Source organism: Aphelocoma coerulescens, chromosome 2 (assembly GCF_041296385.1).
Source record: "Aphelocoma coerulescens isolate FSJ_1873_10779 chromosome 2, UR_Acoe_1.0, whole genome shotgun sequence".
Classification (NCBI taxonomy): Eukaryota; Metazoa; Chordata; class Aves; order Passeriformes; family Corvidae; genus Aphelocoma; species Aphelocoma coerulescens.
In genome coordinates this window covers 154,991,003-155,015,236 of record NC_091015.1, presented here as the reverse complement: position 1 = coordinate 155,015,236, position 24,234 = coordinate 154,991,003, and the positions used below count along the sequence as shown (strand labels likewise).

Here is a 24,234-nt window from a genome sequence, read left to right as displayed (position 1 = left end):
TGGGTTGACCTTTCAGTGTCTTGTTTTTTCCTGGTATATCTATAACTAAACTACATTTACTAAAACAAAGCCACATACAATGAATAAAGAACTTTAAAACCATGTATCAGTCTACTTACATGGTCAAATATAATTATGCTGAACTGTAGTTCATTTAAGTCCCATATTGGTTAAAAACAGTCACTAAGACAGAAAGAGCAAGGGAAATACAGGGGCAGACAGACTCATGCAGGGCATCCTCAGCACCCTCTAGTATCCAGCATGTCATGAGCAGGAACAGTCTGCGCCATTTGAGACAAACAGCTGCTCTCTGTTTGCACAGACAAAAGTGCAATTGTTTTTCCATGTGTTTGGCTAGCTAAACAGAGCCTTGGCTTTAATGCAACATGTTTCCCAAATTATTCGCTTCTACCATGAAAGGAAGCCACTTTGTGTCTTGAGCAGCAACAAGAAAAGAGACGAAGAAGCGAACAAGTGCAGGCAAGAGTGTAGAGCAGCAGCTGGGGAGCAGCAGCATCCTTGAAGTGCTCAGGACAGAGAGCTGAGATAGCCATGAACTTATAAAACCAATAGCATCTGAGGAACTCTCCAAGGCTTCAAGTGAAATGAGTACTGCAACTAAACCAAGTAATACAAAATGCTTTTCATTCTCAGTTGAGAGCAAAAGTAGTTCAAAATTACAGCTTTTTGCTGTACTGGCCTCTAATTCTATGCCTTTTATAAAGCCACTTAGGATAACCTTTTTAAGATTTCACGCATTCTGCAGATCATTTTTCAGATGACAGTACTCTCTTTAGAGAGCCTGGACTACCAGGGAGTGACCTGCAATAGCCGACAGCAGCTCGAGCATGGGTGAGATCCCAGCTGTTCTGTCAGGCACTAGATCTCGCCATTCAATGGGCTATAGACCACACAGGGATTTGGAAGTTGTATCAAAACAAGCACAGCCCTGTTTTACAGTGCAGCTGATACCAATGCTGCTGTCTCTCTTTCTGAACAGTTACAGCTGTAAGACTCCAGAAAAAAATCAAGAAAACACTTTCATAAAGGCAGGGTGTTCAGATATCTGGGTTATCCTGTCATAAAACACCACTTGCTTGAAAAGAATTTTTAAACTACCATTTATTAAAATAATGTGACTAAATTTAGAAAATCCACTGAACTCCAATTATGAAGCTGCAGAATATTGGCTTTTCATATTTGTATTTGCTATTGATGAGAAGGAGCCAGTGTACAGACACAAGTGTAGTGGGTCACTTGTTGCCAAACAGCATTTTAGGTGACTGGCCCACAAACAAGTTCAATTCTAATGTCAACTACACTGCTGTGAATGCAGAAAAAAGAGCTCTGAAATATTATTAAACTTTCTGTACTCACATAAGGTTTCAGTTGTTGTAAAGAGAAAAAAAGTTATTTTATTGCCCAGTAAAACTCTCTCTGTTAAAAGAGTCTTTAGGAAAAATCACACAGAGGCATTGGAAACCTAATACTACTCTGCAGGCCAAATTCTGGGTCTGGGATAAGCAAGTAAAACCTTGCTAAACCTGTGTCCTGTAAGTTTGGCAGGGGGGAAGATGTTAAAGGCAACATTTAGACTCAAAAAGTTGAAGTTACTATTTTTATATTTCACCTGGCAATTCCCACTGTCTTAATTCCTTTTTCTATAGTGAGTGACATGGATCCTGTTGTTCAAAACCAGGGCTGACAATCATAAAAAGAATTTTTCTCTGTTTTCTTTTGTGTGTGCAGTTTGCAGTTCACATCCTGCTGGTGTGACATTTGCGTCAATGTTCCCAACTGCATGGGAGGGGGTCTTTCCCCTTATACCTCAGCGGGTGACTTTTCACACGCCAAGTTTTGATTTATCATAGAACAGTTCCAAATGGCCACAGCAAGCACCTGGTCTCTAGTACAACATAAAGGTGGCTTATTTTTTTAGCCAATTTTATGTCCACTGGCTCAGAAGAATAGAGGCTCATGATCCACTGAAGCAAGCACAGTCCCAGACCCAACTACCTAGCGGTGACTGTGCACTCTGAGGCTTGTGCAGAAGGGTGGGGTTCACTTAACCTTCCAAAACAGCTTCAGAAGTTCTGCAGCCTCGGAAGAGATGTCTTCAAAACAAACTCATCCTTATACAACTCTGTGGACAAAGAAGCAGGGCAAACCAAGGAAACAAGCAGGAAAAAAAATGGAGATCCACCAAAAAAAGTAGGACTGTAGGACAAAATTCTGACATGTCAGAAGATAACAGGAATTTTATCATGGCTTTAAAAGAACTAAAAATTCACACTTAAGAGTCTAGTTAGTGAAAAATTGAGCAAAACAGGAGAATTTTGGTAAAGATCAGCAGAGACTGGAATATGGTAGCATTAGAAATAGAAAGTGTCTGTCTGCAGAGTAGTTACAACCTGGGCAGGAGTGGCAGGGTGGTATGTCACAAAGAAAGTATCTGGAGTTAATACAAACACAAACTTCAGCAGGGGGAGAAGAACGGCTTAGAAAGAGGAGAGCTGTACAAACTGATGTTTGAAACCCGGAGGTCTGTAACATTGCTTCATGGGAGTCACTGGGCCCAGTCTGCAAATTCTCTGCTCTGAGACTGGAAAACCTGGACCTTATGCTGTGAACCACAGCTCCCACAAGGAAACAAAGAAACTTTAGCAAACTTCATCTGTACAGGTGCCAAAATGGATCTACTCACCAAATGTTTTGATTATGTTTGAGAATATGTCAGATTTTCTGGCATTTTCCATCTCTATTTAAACCCTAACTACTTCACAAGAATTCTGGTGGGAAATTGTCAGTATTGCACGAAGGGTTTGTGACAGGGGAAAGAGGAGAATCCAAATCCGAACTGTGAGTTCCTTGTGGCCACCATGGGGCAGGTTCGCCAGAAGCCCAGTGGCACAGTCTCTCTAGGAGTCTCCTGACACAGAGGTTCAACAATGACAGAGCTTCCAACACAGAGGAGGAATAAAATGGACAGAGTAGCTGGTGCAGTGAAGGGGCAGAAGAGAGATACTCAATCCTGCACTGGGATTCCCAATAATGAGGAAAAAAATTTCATTATTTCAATCAACCTAAAGACACTGTGCTAATGCAAAGGATGGTCAAGGACATAAAGACTCTCTTGTTGCATTTGTAGTAGCCTTAATGAAAGCAAAGGAGAAATTTGCCAAACCTTGTCTTCTTTTGGCAACTAACCAAAGTTCTGGCAGTGACACACAATGCAGCTCTCAAAACCACGTTTTTTCTTCAGTTAGAGAAGCTTCTACTTTGGTGAGAGATCTGAATTCATGAAACTCCCAGACAAGAGGACATGGGTGCAATACCGTTTTCTGCCCAGTACTCATAGAACCATGTTACTGTGATAATTTTCATGGCATTAATCCCAGTATAGTTAGAGTAACATGGTTTTAGGGTAGGCCCAACCTATCAGAAGTGGTAACAAGATTCACTCTAAAAATCTGGGAACTATTTACATTTACTATAACATTGGGTTTAATTAAATACACACATGGGAAGTGGAAACTTTGGGACAGTTACAGAGGCATCACCATGGCTCACCAGCAAACTACCTGAGCAAATGATGGCCACAGACCAAAAAGAGAAGGCAGACACAGAGCAGGAACACCAAGGCACAGATTCATTCACTAATCAGGAAAGCACAGTGAGAGCTATACATGTTGTTAAAAAGTTGCCAAGGACAACCAGCCAATAACTCATTTTTCATGTTGATGGTAGAGCTGAGTATTTTCACATTCACAAATAAATTATCTCTTCCAACTTCTGTTGAATCATTATGCTACTGACTAGCACAGCGTTACTAATTTTTTCTTTAGAGTCTTTTAGAAAGACTTCCACTAAGGATTAAATAAATAATAATGAAAAAGCCATCCAAACTGTTCACCAAACTGTTCAACATTATGTTCACCATTGCTATGCTCTTAACATGTCCTAATGTCCTGGTCCTGCACCTGGGGAGGAATAACCTGATGCACCAGTACAGGCTGGGGGACAACCTGCTGGGAAGCAGCTCTGCAGAGAAGAACCTGGGGGTCCTGGTGGACAACAAGCTGTCCATGAGCAAGGAAGCCAACGGTATCCTCGGGTGCATTAGGAAAAGAATTGCCAGCAGGTCAAGGGAGGTGATCCTGCACCTCTACTCTGTCCCAGTGAGGCACATCTGGAGAGCTGTGTCCAGTTCTGGACTCCTCAGTACAAGAGAGACGTGGAAAAAATGGAGTGGGTCCAGTGGAGGGCTACTAAGTCAGTCAGGGGTCTGGAGAATCTCTCTTACTATGAAAGGTTGAGGGAGCTGGGCCTGTTTAGCCTCAAAAAGAGATGACTGAAAGAGAACCTCATTAATGTCTATAAATATCTAAAGGGAGGGAATCAAAAGGATGGACCAGGCTCTTCTCAGTGGTTCCAAGCAGTAGGACAAGAGGTAACATGCAGAAACTGAAACACAGGAAGCTCCACTTGAACATGAGGAAGAACTTCTTTACTGTGCAGTGACCGTGCACTGGAACAGATTGACCAGGGAGGCTGTGGAACCCCCCTTACTGGATGGGCACAATCCTGTGCAATGTGCTCTAGGATGACCCTGCCTGAGATGGAAGGTTGGACCAGATGACCCCCTGTGGTCCCTTCCAACCTGACCCCTTCTTTGATTCTGTAATGTAAAAACCACTCTTCTCAAGCATGACTTCAATGCTGTTTGAGGCTAATGCTACCCTACTCAGCTTACACTCCAATCTCTGTGATGGATAGTAGCACATAAAATCTGAGGTCCTGGTTACTGCTGCATAAAGTGAAAGACAGAATTAAAACATCTTTGAATTTTCTTTAGTTTTGCAAAACCAGACTGATTTTATGGTAAACCATAAAATCTGATTTCTTAAAATTAGATTTTTTCAAAGTCACAGATGCTTGAATACAGCTTCCACATTTCTGTAGAGGAGAATGGACCTTTATACCACAGTTTATAATTAAATACTATCAGAAAATGAAGCACTTACAGAGACATGTTTAAAACTTATGTATACATTTATATTCAAGCCCTACAGCAGTGGTATTCATTGTGGGCAGTGCTATGCATGTTTAGCTCTCCTGCTTCTCTATTTATGGACAAGCTATGAAAGCAGTTTGTCAGCAACTTTTTTTGAGTGTTCACATTACCAAATACATCCATTCTCAGCTCATTCTAATGTAATTATCAAATTCAGCAGCGAGCTGATAACACAGCTAAAGGAAAATCCCAACCTGCCTCAGTGTTTTCATGCTGTAATTGAAAACAGATGGCAACTCGTGTAATTTATGCTTTTCTACAATCAGTAACATGTTGGTATAAGATAAGAATTCTAAGACTGAATTGCATCTGCTTCAACAACACCATATGCTAGTGCACAGCATAAATATTTATCCAAGCCTACTCCATCTTCTCATTTAAAGCTCAATTCCATGAAAAAATGAAAGTACCCTTCAAGATACCTTCAATTAGCACTGAAGCATCTCTGGAGTGCTTTAAAGAGCTAGAGGCCCAGCATCAAACACTGAGGTATCTTCTCTTTCCTAAACTCCACAGAGAGGGTTAAATGGAGGCAGGTACGTTGTGCCTTATTGATACAATATAAATCCCAGTTTTAAAGCTCCCACTAGGGTGTCTTTAGGAGTTACAAGGAAGTTTCTCACTTACAATATCAATGCTTCTCTACCTTTCCCACTATCCTGTAGAAGATTAGAAACTGGACTTGGGATACTTTTTCCTGGAGGAATTTTTTTTTTTTAAGGATTTTTAGACTGATTCATCTTGCTTGCTGAACAGTTATGCAATCCTCATGTTTGAGGTCAGGTTGGCAAGGACCATCAAATGGGTTTTGTGTTTCTCCGCAGCGTGAGGTATGTTCAACTTCACGAGAATCTCACAGTTCAAATTTCTTCCAACTGCAGGAATATAAGGCATTGGCAATTCCTCTGACATCACATGCTTTTGGGTTGGTTTTCACCCCACTAGACACTTATAATGTGTGTCTTTTAGTCTTCCAAGTTACAAGCCTGTAATATGTTGTTATTGTGGCAGTACTTGAATTCTTTGGACTAATCAGATAGTACAGATGTTCCTTTGATTGCATGGAATGGGCTTGATGACCTTGACATCGGTCGGCTTCTTGACACAGTGGCAACTCAATTACACTGGAGAGTTGGCTCTTATTCTGCTAATGAAATCATTTGAGAAACCAGACCTGAAATAATCATTTGTGAATGCAGAAGACGAATGCACAGGCAGAAAATTTCTGAAGCTGATCTCCCTGTGCCACCTTTAGAGATCAGGAGAGCAGAACCATGGTGAAAGGGTCCTGGCTGCACATCACAGTTCCCAAGCTGAGCTCCTAACAGAACGGGTTGGTACCAGTGACCATACGTGGTCCTTCAAACTCCCTGCTGCTGACTGAAATGAAGAATAGGCTTGAAAAGCTTGAACAGCCACTGGCAATTTGTAGGATTTGAAGATCATACGTGTAACAGCTATAAATACTAATTTGCCAAGAATCAGTTTAAGGAATCAGATAGCTTTCTTTAACGGTTGAAGTTGGGCACTGATTTCTCCAGCCAGTGGGAAGAATGGATGATCAGCAAAATGAGTGATTAATTTGTCCCTCTCACAAGCCTCATACTTAGCTAGGTCTGCTTGGTCCGTCACACTCTGTCGCAGTTATGGCACACTAAATAACAATGTGATGCATAATTTAAGTCACTAGTTTGAAGCCAAATTGTAACTTTTCAAGGAATATTTGCACCTTAAAAACAGAAATGAACTTACAGAATAAATCACTGAAAAAAGAGAAAAAGTTTTACTTATAACAGCTGGCAATATTTAGCAATGTCATCTGCAGAGAACCAGATATTTCAGCCAGTCAATAATGAATATTAAAGCAACCTGGGAACTTCAAAATCCTGCTGTTCCTGTTTGCACTGCTGATGACAGCAGACAGCTAAACAGAGCTGCAAATAACTTAGAAGAACGCATCGCAACACTGACTCCTTTCATAGCCTCGCGTCGCCTCCAGCTCCCACTTGTTAATGTGCTTACAGCAACCACTCTCCTCACAGGGCTGCCACAGGCAACCACACTTCAGCAAACCAGGTCCAAAAATACTCTAATAAAGCTAATTGACTAAATATTGATTGAATTATTTTCTCAGCTTCACACCTGAAACCTCAGACTGTGAGTAGTAATCCTATTTACCAGCTCCAAGAGAGGTATCAAGTCCTAAAGTTTAACAGCCTCCCACACATCTTCAGCAGACCATGCTAGTAGGGATTTTGTCAGAAATAAATTGTCTGAAAATTCCCCCCGGAAGAGGATGTCACACATAAGGAGATGGCAAGTGCTGCCACGCCGAGGAGCACGTGTGTGACAGAGCCCATGTGTCCCAGCCGCTCGCGCCCTGCCCAGCCCCAGCCACTGCGTGCGGTCAGAGCTCTGTCCCGAGCTCATTGAGTTCTCTACTCAGACTCCCAATTTACAGCACTTTGGAGCAGGCCAAGAGCCCAGCCAAGGTCAAACTGAAAGCAAGCCACCACTAAGTGCAGCAGGTAGGTTGAGCCTGCAATGTTTACCGCTTTCTGTGATACATGGTAGAATTTTAAATGCACAAACCAAGGTCCTACAATGAGATTGTAGGCAGCAGTCCTCTCTCAACAGTCTGTCCAGCATAATGCAGAGACAGGAAAATAGTGCTCTCCAAAACAGGCAAGTGCAAAATCACAAGCTTTACAAATAAAGACACTTCTAAAAACAATTACAGTGGATGCATCTCCTTAGGAGGAAAATCCCTGCTGCTACTGCCAAGAACTTTTCTACAAACTGCAGCGCCAAGGCTTGGCTGTTCTTCAGATTCTTGCCCTTTTCATCACAGCCAACTTTCCTTGTTAGCGCGTCTCTGGTGTAGCACTCTTTTTGCAGACAAAAGCCTCTTGCACCAGCCCACCAGAAGTTACCATGCCGAACAGCCTATTTTCAAAATGCCCTTCCTGCAGCTTCCACACAGGGAAATGTTTAATTTCCAGGAGCTGTCATCTAAAGCTTGTCATTTGATTCCTTTAAATTTGCCAGATTGAGGAGTTCTGTAAACAGATGGATTAAGCAACACAGACTTTTTAAAAATTTCAAATACTGCACTATGATTTGTATACTTATTGCCATGGGAAAATCTCAACAAAACCCCTTATTTTCAAAGAAAAACACCATTTCTTCACTAGGTTAAATGTATTCAGCATTTCCAAAAATGGGGCAACAATTTTCATGTCTGAAGAGGGGCTCATCTCGTATATAGCTATAAATTTTTATGTGCAATTCCACTCTGAAAAACCATTTCATATAAAGATAACAGCTTTGACAAGAATCAGATCTGTCCTTGTGTAAAATCAAGGAAATATATCCCAGTTTTACAACACTGTTTGTTCCTCTCAGGACAATGAACTATTTTGCATTCATCTGTCTTGAATGGTTCAGATAGACCTCTGCAACCCCATGGGGTTACACATATGACACCACAGTGCTGCTTTTTACAAGTCAGGTTTCAGAATTCCTCCACTTTACTGCTAGTGTCTATATTCAGAGAATAAAAGGTGTTGTAAAATACTAAACTCCCAAGTTCAGGGTCTAGAATATACACATTAATTAGTCACTTATTTTTAAATTTAGGTCCTTTAAGTTTTAGGCAGGATCATTATCTGAAAATTATACTCTTCATATAAAAATTGTAACTGCATATTATATTTAGGTGTTGTATAAAACATACAAAAAAGTTCCATCTCCCTCAGAATTCAAGCTGTTTGCCAGCAGGATGTGTCTGGGTGCTGCATGTACCAACAAGCTCTGCAACTGCCATTCCCTGTCCCAGGGGTTTTGCCTGCCTACCTGGACGAAAAAAAAAAAATGTTTCAAAGACAGTATGTTCTTGAAAGATTCATTAAAAAAAGAATCAGCAGCCAGAGAGCAGAAACCCCTGTCATGCACTTGCTAAGGAGGGTCCCAAGGCAGGTCTGGCACCATGCAGTGGGCAGGATGTGCATCCCTGGAGCTGTGGCCTACAGCTTGGTGGGTGTGAATATCCAGGTGAGAGGGAACTGGGATGAGTGCGATGAATTAGAAGGCTAGAAAAAATTCATGGCAAACGGGGGTGCATGTGGAATACACCTCAAACCTTCATCTGTGTTGCTGCTATACAATAAAGCATGGCATAAACTGGTACTTTAATCTTTCTGGCCATTGGAGCAGGTGCAGCAGCTACCTTAATTTTCTTGCTTTTATCTGTACCTAACATAATACTTTGCCTTTATTTTTCTCTTTGTACAAGGCAGAGATATATGCAGGATGTGATCCAAGCCCCCAGGTAAGTCAGTGGGCTCTGCATTAGCAGTGCAAAAGCTAAAAGTGGAAGGTGTATTTATTGATTATTAAATCACTTACGAAACTATTTCATCTGTTTATGAAATGTGAAAGTATCATCCATTGTTCTTTCCAAATTGTGTTGAATCGTGACTGCTTTGCACTGAACAATGGGCTATGTTAGCTTCACTTTCAGTACAGGCAAAGTCCAGAAGCTGCATACCAGTAATCACATAAATCAGAAAGTAAAGAGGGAAACTAAAATTGTGTAGCATTTAAAAAAACCATGAAAATAAAAAATCAATCAAAAAAAACAGAACACCACCAGCACCAAAACCAGCCAACCATGTGAATAAACACCCACCTCAAAAAGGGAAAAGGTCTAAAAAGCAACTTGGAAAGGATAATTGAGTCTCATGTGAAAAAGAGACTTCAAGAATCTCAAGGACAGAAGGAAAGAAACAGGAGGGGGTGGAAAGGCAACAGAACTCACTGTGCACAAATGCCTGAAACTAAGACACTCAACACTGGAAACAAAAGCACCTCTCCCTCCTCAAATACAGGTAGCCCAGGACCTTTACTGAGCAGCATAACTTCTCCTGGGAAATCATCCCATTTTGAAAACCCACCTTCATCCCAGCTGCTGCTGCTGGCCCACTGGGGTCCACAGCCTGGATGTGGCAGGGTTTGCTCCCCCGCACCACAAAACCCCAGCCCACGGCGTCGCCAACGATCTGGAAAGAGGAAAGGACATGATCACTTTCAAGCAGCTCCATGAAATTCTAGGGGCAACTTCTAAATGGTCGAAGACGTAATTTCAACATTTCTATGCTTCCAACACATAGTAGAGTACAGGCTGCTGTGTCACTCATGGGAAAGGCTCTAACCAAATGATTCTTCTTGCTTTTAGTGAACTTCTTTTGTTGAACTCGGAGGCTGTAAAAGCAATGCTTCCAATGACTAGGTTCAAAAATGTCTTTAAAGAAAGGCTCTAATAATGTATGTCAGTTGAGTTTTCTGTCCCATCATATAGAAAGACCCTGGTAGAAGACTTCAGTTTGGGTAGGTGATCCACTCCTGCAGAGCAGGAGCACCAAGTCTGGATGAGTTTGTATAATATAAATGTTACTGTCTTTATGTAATTCTACACCCCTTTTAAGTCAGCAGTATCACACTGGCATAAAGACAGGATAAACAAATGCCAAATCAGACCTGAAATTTGTGGAAGTACTGATCATGATGTTTGGGATTTTAAAGTACAAACCTCAGCAAATGCAAATAAGCTCTAATTATCCCATCAGAAAATGTCTGTTTGGATTGTCCTATGCATATAATATGCAGAAAATAAAGAAAAATACTGAAGACATACCGTAAAAGTTTTTCTAACATATGGGGCTCCGGGCATCAAGAGCTCATCAGCAGTCACAGGTCTCTTTAATACTGTGGAGGTACAGAAATGAATATTTAATGAAAACATTCCTCTGGAGTTTCCCCTAATAAATAAGATACAGTGTCGGTATACCTCTTTTTTGGCCCCACTTCCCATTCATGCTTTCAGTTCTTTCAGACTTGCTTGAAATTAGTAAGAGAACCAAGGAAAAGCCTGCAGAATAACTCTGAGTATAAATGATGAGATCTTTGGAAAATTGGGGCATTTAGCCAACAGACTTTGTTGCCTGCAATCAAAATCTCCTAAACACTATCACAAAAATCAGAAGTGGCTTTTCCTGTGTCCAGTATTGAAACAAGTGACCAACCTTCCTGGCACGGAGCAGCTTTCCTTCCCAGGTTACTGTGTACTTGTTGGGTGGTCTCTGCTATTTCATCTGAGTCAGGTTTGAATCACAGAATTAAGTAGCAAGAAAATCCTGTTCAGATGAGTAATTATCTCAAGACATTTCTGCAGTTGTAGGCACAGACCTGTAACTCCCATCTTATCCAGGGACAGACTAGGTAACCTACAGGTGTCTTGGATTTTAAATGAAAGGAAATACCAGTAAGTTTCTGCAGGTCCCCATTGCCTTCCTATGTAATGGCATAATTTTCCTCTGAACAAAGTAAATCTAAAGTTCTGCCAAAGTAAATCAATACCATCCTGTGTACCATTTTTTATCTTTCCATAAATGCTTCACGATACAGAGGACAACATAAAGATATATGCTGTTCACCCTATTTGCCTGCTTCACCCTTAAAACTGTGTCTGGTTTTCTTTTAGTGGTAAATAATTTTGACAATGTCTGTCTTTTCAGTCACAGGTGGGAGACAAAATTTCTCACAGATGGTATTTGAAGACATTCTTGAGTTTCTTTATGACATTCATGGGAACAGGGAGAATTCTACCAGACAAACCAATACCTTTTTCTACTTTCCCATGCATTATGACAAACTGTCATTTAGCCAGTGTTACACTTCGCAGAGCCTGTCTGGTCAACGTTAGAAAACTGAACAATTGTGCTCATTTGACAAGTCAGAATCAGGTAAATCATCTATGCAGGGCTCCCTTATGTGCCTCCCTTCATTATACCTCCTGAAATTTTTTTTTGTTTGATGATTGTTTTTCTACGTGATTGGTCAAGTCATGACCTGGGTGTTTTTTGAGTGCTTGCCTGCAAGAGAGCTTGTCTGACAATAAATACACCTCTGCCTTTTGTTTATTAGCACGTAGTTCAGCAACAGCTCAGGGTCTGGATAGCAGGAAGCTATTTGTGAACAAAGTCTCTTTATAGTCAGCAGAGAATTAAGAATTCCTCATAACATTTACATCTGACAGCCTTATGTTAACCTATGTGAGCTGACATGTGGATCTGTACTTCAGCTCCGGGAGAAATAACCCTACATTGCCAGTAACTGTATACGTCTTAAAAATCAGTCTGTTTATAAGCCCATTGCTGTCTTCTTTCAAATATGAGTCTGTTAAAGCTATTCAGAGTTTGAAAACCATTCCTAAGGGAAAATTTCTTCTAAAAAATTTATGCAAGAGCAACATCAGCCTATTGTTTTTCTTCCAGTGTTGTGTAATCAGCTGCATTAAAATAAACTTGTTCTCACTACTCATGGGCTGACACTTCATATAAAATCAGAACCATAAATTAACAGAATAGTTGGCATACTTCAGATAACAGACACATTTATGGATAGCACATGAATGCTGTTTTATCTGTCCCAGAAAATTTTCCAGGATGTAATTAATGTACTGGGGACAAACAGCTCCCCATACAAAAGCTACCAGAGTGTTTCTGGAATGTATACCTGAAAGATATTCTGCCAAAACATGATACTGTATACCCTCTATACAGGGGCAAGCCCCCTGCATAAAGGCGTGAGCATATTGGAAGGTGGTGCTGAACACCCAACGGCAACACACTCCGAGGATGCGATGGCCACTAGAACTGACAGCATTTCCAGGCTGCCAGCAGGTCTGCTGGAGAGGGTTATGGCTTCTGAGTATATAATCCTACTGAGTCCTTCCAATTATTTTAGTTCAGAGCTTCATACTGAATTCCCAGCAAAGCTTAAGCAGAGGGAAGGAAATGTGCTAACAGGAGAGAGAAGGAAAATATCCTTCCCTTTCCGATGGCCACTCTGCCCAGCAGGAATGATATGCACTTTAGTTCACTCATCTCTGAAGTAAATGGTCAATGTTTCGAACAGCATTCACCGAGTGCTTAAGGCACTCTCTTGTAATCACTTCAAATGCCAGCATCCTTCTGAAAGCAAAGATTACACATATCCATTGAAGCCTTACCCCACTGTACAATACTCCCCACACTACTGACAGAGACTTGGTGAATTCGAAATAACAAGGAACTCAAAGGGCAGCAGGGGCTCTGTTTGATATTCAGGGCTGCTTCTGAAGGAAACAGAGAGGCTGAAACAATATCTATCTTGGTCTGTTTTTCCCTTTCCAGATGTACAGTAAGAAACAATTTTAAGCGAACTGTGGAAGAATGGGTGTGTTTAACCTTCCGGCATGGGATAGGAAATTCTTTCAAAAGGAAAATAAGCTTCAACGCTACTTCTACCTTCTGAACAGGCCAGTGTAAAACTTAAAACAAATGAAAATGTTCAAATGGTCTCTGACAGGCCTCAGGTTCTTTTAGAGGCTACTGTTTTCTGAGAGGTGTTATTTCATGGCAGCTCAAGTGGTCACTGCATAGTTAAACTCTCCTCTGACTTGCACCTAAGGAATGTCTCTAGGAGGAGATTTGAACCGGTTCGGAGCTTGGCAGTGAAGAGGCAAATCTAGGCCTCTGACTGCATGTCCTCCTAAGAGATAAACTGCAGCTGAAACCACAATTATGGACTTGATGCAGAGATTACTGGAGGCAGAAATCTGGCTTGTGTTCAACAGGACTTCAGGCTAGTAATTCCCTCTAGCCTACAAAACCTGTGACCCTGTGAATTTTTAATGTATTCTTGGAAACATTAGCTTAGGTGTGATGATTGGCATTCTTCACATAGCCTTCTCCCAAAGAGATGTCCACACTCTGTCTGCTGTACATCATAAGCCATGCTGGTGCTCACCAGATTTGGGGTTGCAGAGCACGGGGGGGCTGCTGCTGAGTGTTGGGCTACTGCTGAAGTACCCGCTGCTGCCACAGCTACTCATGCTGCTCCTCCGCACTGCCGACACAATCTTTATCTCCTTGGTGGGACTCACTACAAGCAGAGAGAAAACAAAGGGAGAAAGGGAGCTGGTACCAGTTATTAAGCCATTTCCCTGTTTCTTTTTATAAAAGCATCAACTTTTGCTTGTCATGCTTTCACTGACAACACTGGGAATGGGTTAGTGTGTCCTACACTGTTAGCAGAGTCACTGCACGAGAGTAATGCTGTCACTAACAGGATGGCTGAACTGCTCCCACTGCAGTGTTTTCTAAGAAGCATTTTAGTATAGGGAACTAGGTTTTTCCAGTCTTCCTTTCCCTTCTTTCAGTTCTTACTAGATATTGCTGTACACAAATTCTGCAGGGTCCCTTCCCCTCACTTTTAATCTTCTTGAAAACTTCACATAGAATGTAGGACAAATTACTCTGAGTTTGGACAACTTAACCAGTTTGGTTTGAACATGGACACCAAATTTTGATCAGCATCTGAAATGCCCTTGATACAGATACACCCCAGGGAGATACAGGTTTGGTAAACTGAGTGAATGGACAATCCCTATGAACAGGGACACATAATACTCAGCCCTGCATTTTTCTCTAACATTGAAACCCCTTGTCCAAAACCAATTTTTTAATATTCCACAGAGTCACTCTACATACAGCAGTATAATTAATGAGTCACCTGAGAGAAAACTGGTGTGTTTTCTGTTGTCATGGTTCTGTTTGCGCAGGCAAAATGGGCTGTCATGGCTTTCCGGCATCAAGCGAGATTTCTCAGTGAGGAGCTCCATTAATCGCCGCCGGCGGCGGAAATTCATTCTGCACTGGTAGAGCAAATTGCTGTCCATAAAATGGTGCTTGTTGGACACTAGGAAAAGAAATGGATAGAATGTCTGTGCCTGGTAGGCATAGCAAGAAATCCAAGCCTACCTATGTGCAACCTGTGCACTACAGACCTTTCTGTAAGGAAGAAAAGCTCAGAGCTCTCCTCTTCCCCTGTGCAGATTCAGAAAGAGGAGGAAGGTGGTCAGCTTCACATGGGTGGCTTCACATGGGTGTATACATGTAAAGTATACACCCTTTACAGCAACAGTAACAAAGTAGGAATTGTAGTGGCAAATGCTGCAAAGAATCTTTTACACCACTTTGATTAATGACATGCACTTTTTATTGCCAAGTGGAAATAGAAGTATTCACCTCTCCATGACAGGTTGCATAATGGTCCACCTCCATGCATGCTTCTTCTGTATGCTGCCTGCTGCTGCTGCTCACTACAGACCAGACTTAGCTCCTTATGTCCAGTTTTGTGTAAATTCATCAGTCTAGGACAGCCCCTGGGAGCTCTGTCCAACTACCTTGTTCAGAGCTACAGGGCAGCAAAGAATCAAGACCTGTGTATTTCCTCTGTCTTGTTCACCACAGACACCATGTCCCTGACATTTCCTGCAGGCCACTTCCCTCCTTCGCACGGATACGCAAGGTTTGGGAACAGGCACCTGGCCAAAAATCATTTCTTACATAATGAACAAAAATCTTAATCACAACCTGTTTTGACACAGAACAAATCCCAGGCTGCTGGTGTCAGAGCAGGAGCACCAAACCTACCCCCAGAGTGTAACATCACTGTAATGTCTGCGTGTTTGCTGCCATCGATGCTGCATCTTAACAGCGATGAAAAACGCAGTAGTTGGATGGAGCTCTGTGCCAGGTCCTGGAAGTGCTCTGACTCCTGCAGGTCCTGATTGCAGGAAAGCCCTCTGGAGTACTCTCTGCATCACTACTGCAGCATCCAAAATAGCTGCAGTAGGTGTTTGGCAGCATTCTTCTCCATTTTCACCCAGCTTCTGTGATCACATTCCATAGAAATAATTTCCCACAGTTGACCTTTTCAATGAAGAATCCAAATTCTGGATTTCCCTATTTTATAAATTACATTTCTTGCAATACTCACTCGTAAGAACTGGTGTGCTATAGATATTTATGTGTAAAGTATAAACAACAACACAGGCATGCACTGAGGTCAGTCAAATCTAGGATTACATGACTCAGTCACTCGGCCTCCTACTGCAGACACAGAGCTTTTGCTCTGCCCAACACATGGGTTCCAAAAACCAGCAGAGTCCAAGGTGATACACAAGGCCCAGAGCCTGGAGCCCTGCTGGCCTGCTTTCCTTTCATTCTCATCCCCCACCCAGTCTTTCTTGTTCTCATCCCTTCTTAACGCCTCCTTGTGTCTCAGGTTATTCTTCATGGACCCCACAGAACCTCACTACACATTACAACCTTGCAAAATAGGCTGTATTTACACATAAATTGCCAGTAAGCCATCGGATGTTTGTGAGCTGAAGAAATAACCTCAAACAGGAGAAAGCCCAGTCACCTTCTCCAGGTATGTCAAGTCACCCAGCCACTAAGAAAGATGCCAGTCCTAGATATGATCCTCAAGGCACCATCTTCTATGTGCATGCAGAAACTGCTTTATGAGGTCAGACCATCTTGAAAAGAATCATGTCCCTTGCCAGCCTGGGCCACTGTAAGAGAGGCCACTGTCTGTACAAATGGACTTCTGCCTTTGGGACACAAGGAATAATCAAGACACAGGAACTCTCTGAACTGCACATGCTTGTGCCCAAGCTGCCACACAGGCCATCTGCCCCAGAGTCACACGGCGCAGGCTGTAAGGCATCCCTTAGATTGCCTGGTTCTGTCAAAAAGATGGAAAACATGGAAAAGATGGAAAAGTGGCAAAAGCCACTTAGCTTTTGTCTGCTTTATTTTGTTGCTGAATCTACTGTGTCCTCAGGGATGCAAAATGGCTTTGAGTCCAATTTAGCATTGCAAGTAACTCGTTACTGTGTTCTGACACGTTACTTAGTGCAGGTACACACTGCTGCTGTGCTCCCCATTTTGGATACATATCATATGCATTACTATTAAACAACAATTACTAACAGTCACTATTTTTGAAGAACGGAAGTAGAGGAGGAGAGATTTGGAGATTTGCCTACATCCCCCAAAGGATTTGCTATCAGAGGCAGAGTTAGCACGTAGGTGTTCACAGCTACCAGTTTCATTTTAAGATCACTGACATAACAAGTAAAAGTAGCAATATCTATCAGTATCTTAACACATTATTAGAATAACCTAATTTAAAGACAATTTTTTTTTTTACTTGAGGCCATCTCAAACTCAGTCTGAAAAAGGCAAGCTCTACTTATTCAGCACTACTGTGATTCATAATCTTAAATGAAAGAGGGCTCCACAAATGCTCCCTTGGAAAGAGAACTGCTGTGGACAACCATTCAGTGTAAGAAATATCAGTATGGTTTCTGAGTCAAGTTAAATATTATGACACCACAGTTTTTAACTAAAATTATTCTGTTGTTTGTGTCATTAACTGAAGTGCTCTGACAGTACTCAGAAATCACAATAATCAGAGACAAACACGCACATGCTGCAGACATTGTCAAGCACTCTGAAATTCGGGAATTACTGACCATGAAACTAGATAATGTAAACATTTTTATGCCAAGATACTGAACATATTTCAGAATAACAGTACTTGTTTTGACTGAAATATTGTCATATTTATATACTTAAAGCAGCAAAGCTTAGGTTTTCCATTGAAGTCATTAATCTCTGCTGTAACTACTTCGGTCCATAGAAAGGTACATTTTTATACAATAAATGAGTGCAACTGGAAAAGCTAAGTCCAAGACTGTGTGTCGGAGAATATTTGTATATGATTTACACAACAAAGGGTTTGCAGCCAAAATGCTTATGACATGCAGCATCAGTATAGAATTTGGCATGCTCCTTGACTTTCATATTTTAACCTCCTCATTTCTAAGGATAGTTCACATATCATGTGCTTGTAGCATCCTGTAATTTTTTACATATTTAAAAAGAAGCTAAAAATATAAATAGGAGTAGAATAGCTCAGACTGTCTCCTTATGCATACATCATCAAATAAAATCTCTAGCCAAAATTAATTCTGTGCCTCATGGACCTCCTTTTTTTTTTTTTTTAATCATCTGACTTATTCGTGATTTGTGATTAAATGTCCAGGCTGTGACTCAGCCTAAGGATGAGTGTATGTGGAAAGGTGTGGAAAAGGGGATTTCCAGACCACGGATCAGAAGGAAAAGGTTGAGGAGGGGGAGGCAGAGAGCTGGCTGCCTCTGAAAGCTCTCCTCAGGTGCAGTGGCTGACTTTCAGCAAGAACCAGGAGAATCTACACATGCCCTTGTCCTGGGTAAATCCCAGCTATGTGAATGCTGGATGCAGGGCACACATAGAAGGTTGGGTTTGTTGCACTGGAAGCTGCTGGGTGAGAGGTACAGGTGCAGTCATGGGTGCTCAGCTCAACTGCTTTAGCAGCTCACATTTTGCTGTAAGCAGCAGAGGAAAGTGGGAGCGAAAAGCTTTTCCAAACCGATGGCAGAATGCTGAGAGGGTTGCACAGATTTGCCCACGAGCAGTTTCTTTAAAGGTAATTTAGAGGTTGCTACCTCTGGGTGTTGACTCAGAGGCAGTAGCAGATAAACTTGTGGCAGCTCACAAGGCTCTTGCTCCAGGTATCTGTACCTCTCATGGAAGCTGCTGCTCTACATAGGGATTGATATTACTACTCCTCAATTAGTTCACTGCTCTTCACAGTGCAGCATAGAAAAGCAACCTGGCACCCATTTCACTTTGTCTTTAACAGTCAAGCCATGGCTGACGAGTGTCAGGACCTGTATTTGTACATTATGAGGGTGATGCAAAGAGCAAGGTGGGGTGAATTCATGTTTCTCGTTCCAATTTAATTCACGGCTGTTCAGGTGGCAACATGTTTGTGCTACAATGTGCACCTTATGCAACAGAAAGAAATGTACCAACAGAGTAAAGTAAAAATATGGTGACTGGCAACCTCCAAAACCATAAAAGTACACAAGAGCATTTATGGTCCTGGAAGGAAAGGCACCAACGCTAACATATACTCATCGATGCCAATCTTTGGAGGTACAGTCACAACCCACCAGTCTAATCTCACACATACACAGGCCACAAAATTTCTCCCAGAAACAAAGTTTAACAACTATCTTTTAATCTTACAAAAAAATTAGTTTACTTATACTTTAAAGCATTTATTGACCACTTTACTCTTCCCTTTACAAGCTATTCAAGCCTTCAGTCACTTGCCCTGCCAGACAATAAAGATTTAACTCAAAGCTGAATTTGCTTAACTTTAGCTGCTAATCCCTGGATTTTGTCACACCTTCATTAGAAAGTTACGTACAATCTGGTCAAAAATCTTTGCAAAGAAGTCTGTGAAGAGATGAAGCCAACTCTCAAACATATCTTTTATCACCTGAATAAATACTACCCCCTAAATTCTGACCTTTTTTTAGCCTTCCTTGAATCCTCTTCAGAATTTCTTTATCTTTCCTAAAAATCCACTTATCTGAACTGCATGCCCACAATTACAACCTCATTCCCCTTTTCTTACTGGCTGTTTTTCTTTTTGTACATCTCAGGCTCACATGTACTACTGCACTGTACTGCACAAATAGAATAAAATAGAAATATTTTGTGCCCTGCACACCTTCCTTTCCCTGCACAGCACTGCTCCACAGCAACGAGTGGAGGCTGTATTCTCAGTTCCTAGATGTATTGCCTTGTAGTTATACCATTAGCTATATAAAACCCCCATGTCTTTTGGGGTAATGACCATTTAATTGATAGAGTTCAATTATTTTTTTACTGTCTCATCTATCCCTAGAGTTTGCAAATTTCATTGGCAAGGGTTTTAGCTGGTCATTCACTATTTATGTTACTGTTAAGGTGAGAAAAATCAGAATATTTATTTTGGATTTTCTCTGTTTGGGAGCACCTAATGTTGCAGCTTTGGTGCTTCCTGTGCCTGGCTGCTTCACAGTTTCTGTTCAGATACATAAAATATAAATAGTAACATCCATGCAAATCTTCTTTCGGCTTCTGATTCTGACATAAAATCCCAGGATCTGCATGGAGCTCAAACAGCCTTTTCCACTTTTTCAAAGAGGCTGATGCACAGCAGAGACAGAAATATTAGCTCTACACTGATTTCATAGAACTGAGGAAGCTTTAGAAAGTACAAAAGCCTATTTTAATAAATGGTATGACTCATGCCTGAAAAATCAGGCCATTTTCATAACTGGCTTTTCCCCAAATCCCTCCCACCACTTCAATTTCCCATGATTTTTAGCGCTGATAATCTGTGTACATCTCCACTGCGGTGATTAATGCCTTCTACCAGCTGAGAGCTGCAGTCCCCAGTAGGACACATCCAGTGAGGCACTCCAGCTGCTCTGCACGTCCCCAGAAACAACGCTGTCACCAAGCAAGCTTGTGGCTGGAGCCAGGGAACGGCTGTTCCATGTTGAGGGAGCAGGAGGAAGGAGATCAAAGTTCCACCAGGAGTCAGATGAGCAGCTTTTCTCAAGAGAGCAGAGGACACATTGAAGTGTGTGCTTGTTTGTGTGAGAATGTGCTTGTGCTAGGGTTAAGAGGAAGAGGTTATAAAACATGAGCAGAGTGTATGGATTTTTCAGTGTGGATATGTCATATCTTTCTCCACTTAAAGACAAAAGCAGCACTGAACTCTTTCCAGCAATGCACAACACATTTCCAAGCCTTCCACTGCACAAGGCAGCAGCCGAGTCTATTCAAAAGTACACTTTATCTTTTAATGAGGTAGTTTCCTCTAATAAAATGATGTGAAATGCAGTCGGAAGTTGTAGGAGATCATTCCAGACCTTCACTATTACTGGCTGCAATAGTCTGTGCCTTCATATAGCAAGCCACAGATGACCATACCAGTTCTGACCTCTGGAGTAGCAGGATATTACCCCAAAAGAGCTGATGTCACGCCAAGAACAAACGCAGGATGATGAAACATACACTGACAGGCTGCAGGGGCCAGCAGGGGCTGGGGGATTATCTGAAGGAGAGCACAGCTGGAGCTGCTTCCACCTGCACCCAAAGTGTGCCCAGGGAAGGGTCTGTCTCTCATTCCATGACATTTTGCTTTCTTGCTCCCCTCTCCGAAGCAGAACCAGTGTTTAACAGGGAAGTAAACAAATCAACACATAAAATACTGGTTCCTTTAAAAAATGCCTCTCTCTATGGATAGCACACAGCTTGATGAGCCAGCCTCCTCTGTGCCTCAGGCCTTTGGCCAGCCCAGTTTTGGTGCCTTGCCAGAGAAACAGTGGAAGTGTGTGTCCACTTTGGCTTTCACAGAGCAGTGGGGAGTCCGTGGACTTGGCAAACACCAACAGCTGCTGAGACCTGCGCAGGGCGGCTGCGCAGCTTTCGGCCAGTCCTCACCCCATGCTGCCCACCTCTGCCACACGACCCAGCCACTCCCGTGCTGCCCCTCATCCACTCCTGCCTTGCACCGACACACATGTGGCTGGAGGAGAGTAACTGGCACTTTATTCGGCACTGGACAATGCTTTTCCCACTCCTCTCAAAGCCTTCCTGTTTTTCTGCTAATCTGGCACTGCAATGCATTTTAATAATGGCACCTATTCAGATTAGTTTCCTTTTACACATTGATGAATTCCACCTGCTTGGATGTCCCACAAATCCAGGGAGAGAGACTACAGATGTTTAGCGAGCACAGGGCCCTGGATCTTGGGTCTTGGATTCCCTGCACTGTGTAAACACAACACTTGCATTTCCACCTTTTATGAATGTTTATATGCTATGCAGACTGTAGATAAGCCCACCTGTGCATGTATTCAACCATCACGTTAAACTCTTGGCAGCGCAGCTCTACCAAATTGTGGTTTTTTTCTTATTTGGATTACAAGGGATTCACTTTGAACAGACTGTGGGTCTAAGCTTGAACTTCTCCTGTTGCCACTGATCCCCTCCTATAAAACTGCAAGGCAGATTCTGGCCCTGAAATAAAAAATCCAGAGAGCTGTTCCAGCTCATCCTACTAAGGGTGAAGTCAGCAAGTATGTCCAGAAATAAATAGGTCCTGGAACGGTAAGTAGGTCCAGAAAAATAAAGCTGTGCGATAACTACAGCTCTCCGAGCTATAAATAGGTAGGGCTTTCTGAGCTATATCAATGAACTGTAGTATATTCATGTAGTCCAAAAAAGGTCTAGACAACTTTTATACTGTCTTTAAAGCATCAGGATTACAGTAGAAAACTGTCAAAAGTTCCTTGGGAACTGAAATTCAGAGTATCCTGTTCTTATTAGAGTGGTATGTTCTGATCAGTGCATTAACATGTTATTTCTTTTGCCTTAAAATAGGTATGCAGATAAGTGTTTCTATATACATTTTGTCTTTCCAGCCAGTTTGCCATCTATTTGCAGTCTATTTTCAAATACACATTACTTACTCTAGCATGAAAAGCCAGTGTTGAATCACACACATTTCAGCAGTCTTTTTGGTTTGTATATGAGGATTTATCATCTTTAATTTAGTAAGTTTACAGAACATAGCCAACTGCTTTTCTTTGCTTCCAAATAAAGTATGGAAAGTACAGTCTGTGGCAAGGGAAGCAGAAGATGAAAAGGCCCATCTGGGTATCTCTTTTTTTTTGTTGCAAACCCATTTTGTTGAAACCCATTCTCTGTCAGAAAAATAGAATTCAATAGTTAATATGAAAAGAATTTTTCATATGTTATTTACATAAAGCATAGAGCATGTGGCTCTTTCAAAAACCAAATCCATTCCTGCTGTAGATAAAGACAACCGCAAGAAGAGCACAATGAGAAGCTGACAGACCAAGGAGCTGGGAGTTTATACAATTACATACAAAGTTCTTATTCTTTGACTTCTTACAAGGGCAAAATCATGAAAAATATGCAAAGTGGTCTCCAGATTTAGCATAAGCAGCTGAATTATCATGGGTGAGGTTACTGTCCCTACAGATGGGAACTGCCAGGGAAGAGCTGCCACACAAACAACTGAGTGCTTCTGCCTGGCATCAGCACAGGGGAAACAGGACTTAAAATAAAAACAAAATTGTGTTGCAGGACATCACAGACTAACTGAAGGCTTGTGTTTTACTGATAAATTTACATCATCTGTAAAAATGTGATGTTTTATAATTTTTAGCAAAATGAAAGCTTGGATATATCCAAGGGCTGATGTGATTCAGGTTTCAGATCAACTAGAAAAATTGTTTTAAAAATATATATGTGTTAATTTTGGAGGAGAAAGCCTATGGTCAGTTAAGTCAAGGATTTATGGTATGCTTCAATGATACTTGTAAATGCTATCTGGAGTTGGTATTTCCAAGAAAGGGGTTCCAAAGGGACATCTTGATTTAAGGAAGTGTATATTTAACATACATGGCAAGTTTTCACTTTTTAAGTGAATCATAATCAGCTAATCATAAGCAGTTGGACATCTAAGGTAAATATAGCAGCACATACTTCTTATTCTTATTCACAGCAATTTTAGAAGAGAAGGAAAGCTTTTCAACAAAAGCAAGAGAAATAATACTTTGTAAGATATTTAATCAACTTCCACAATTATATCAAACTTTCAATTGCATCATGTGTCTTGATACTTAAAACTAAATGGGCTGATCATCTTCACAAAGGAAATTCTGCTGTATAAATGTACAGAGTCTTTGCAAAGAATAGGGAAAATTAAAATAGATATAAGACTTTCCTGCAAAGACACAGCTTGTGTCAACATTTACTGTTCTCACTAAGTCACTACAAAGTGTTTGTTTTCATCTCTGAAAGTAATTTGCACAGTGGAGTTTGCTGATAAAAGATTAACTCTTGAAAGGAGATAAGCACCTGCTTCTGTGCTAAACCAGCAGAACGTGTGTCTACCCTGAGCACACCAGGTCTGACCAAGTGCAATTATGTCAATAAAAGTTTTTAAAGTTGAAAGGTATTTTAAAGGAGGGTGGAGGCCAAAGATACTAATACCATGATGCCTAAGGCATCTTACCACCTATTTATTACCATCATAAAATCCTAGTGCTGACAAAATCATAAAATTGTTTAGGTTGGAAAAGACCTCTAAGATCATGAAGCTCAACCATTAACCTGACACTCCCAAGTTCACCACTAACCCATGTCCTTAAGTGTCACATCTACACATCCTTTAAATACTTCTAGGGATGGTGACTCCACCACTTCCCTGGGCAGCCTGTTCCAATTCTAGACAACCACTTCAGTGAAAAAATTTTTCATAATATCTAACCTAAACTTGCCCT

At 41.4% G+C, this 24,234-nt stretch overlaps 1 protein-coding gene across 1 annotated transcript in view; it reads right to left on the bottom strand.

The window, feature by feature from the left end:
- The window catches only part of DEPTOR (DEP domain containing MTOR interacting protein), a 77,018-nt gene that overhangs the window by 12,277 nt on the left and 40,507 nt on the right, over positions 1-24,234 (bottom strand). The window contains exons 6-9 of the mRNA XM_069005390.1: positions 14,690-14,875; positions 13,925-14,059; positions 10,770-10,840; positions 10,030-10,134 (exon numbers count right to left, since the gene is read on the bottom strand). Of these exons, the coding sequence (XP_068861491.1) occupies positions 10,030-10,134; positions 10,770-10,840; positions 13,925-14,059; positions 14,690-14,875 (497 nt within the window). The remainder of the gene's footprint in view (positions 1-10,029; positions 10,135-10,769; positions 10,841-13,924; positions 14,060-14,689; positions 14,876-24,234) is intronic.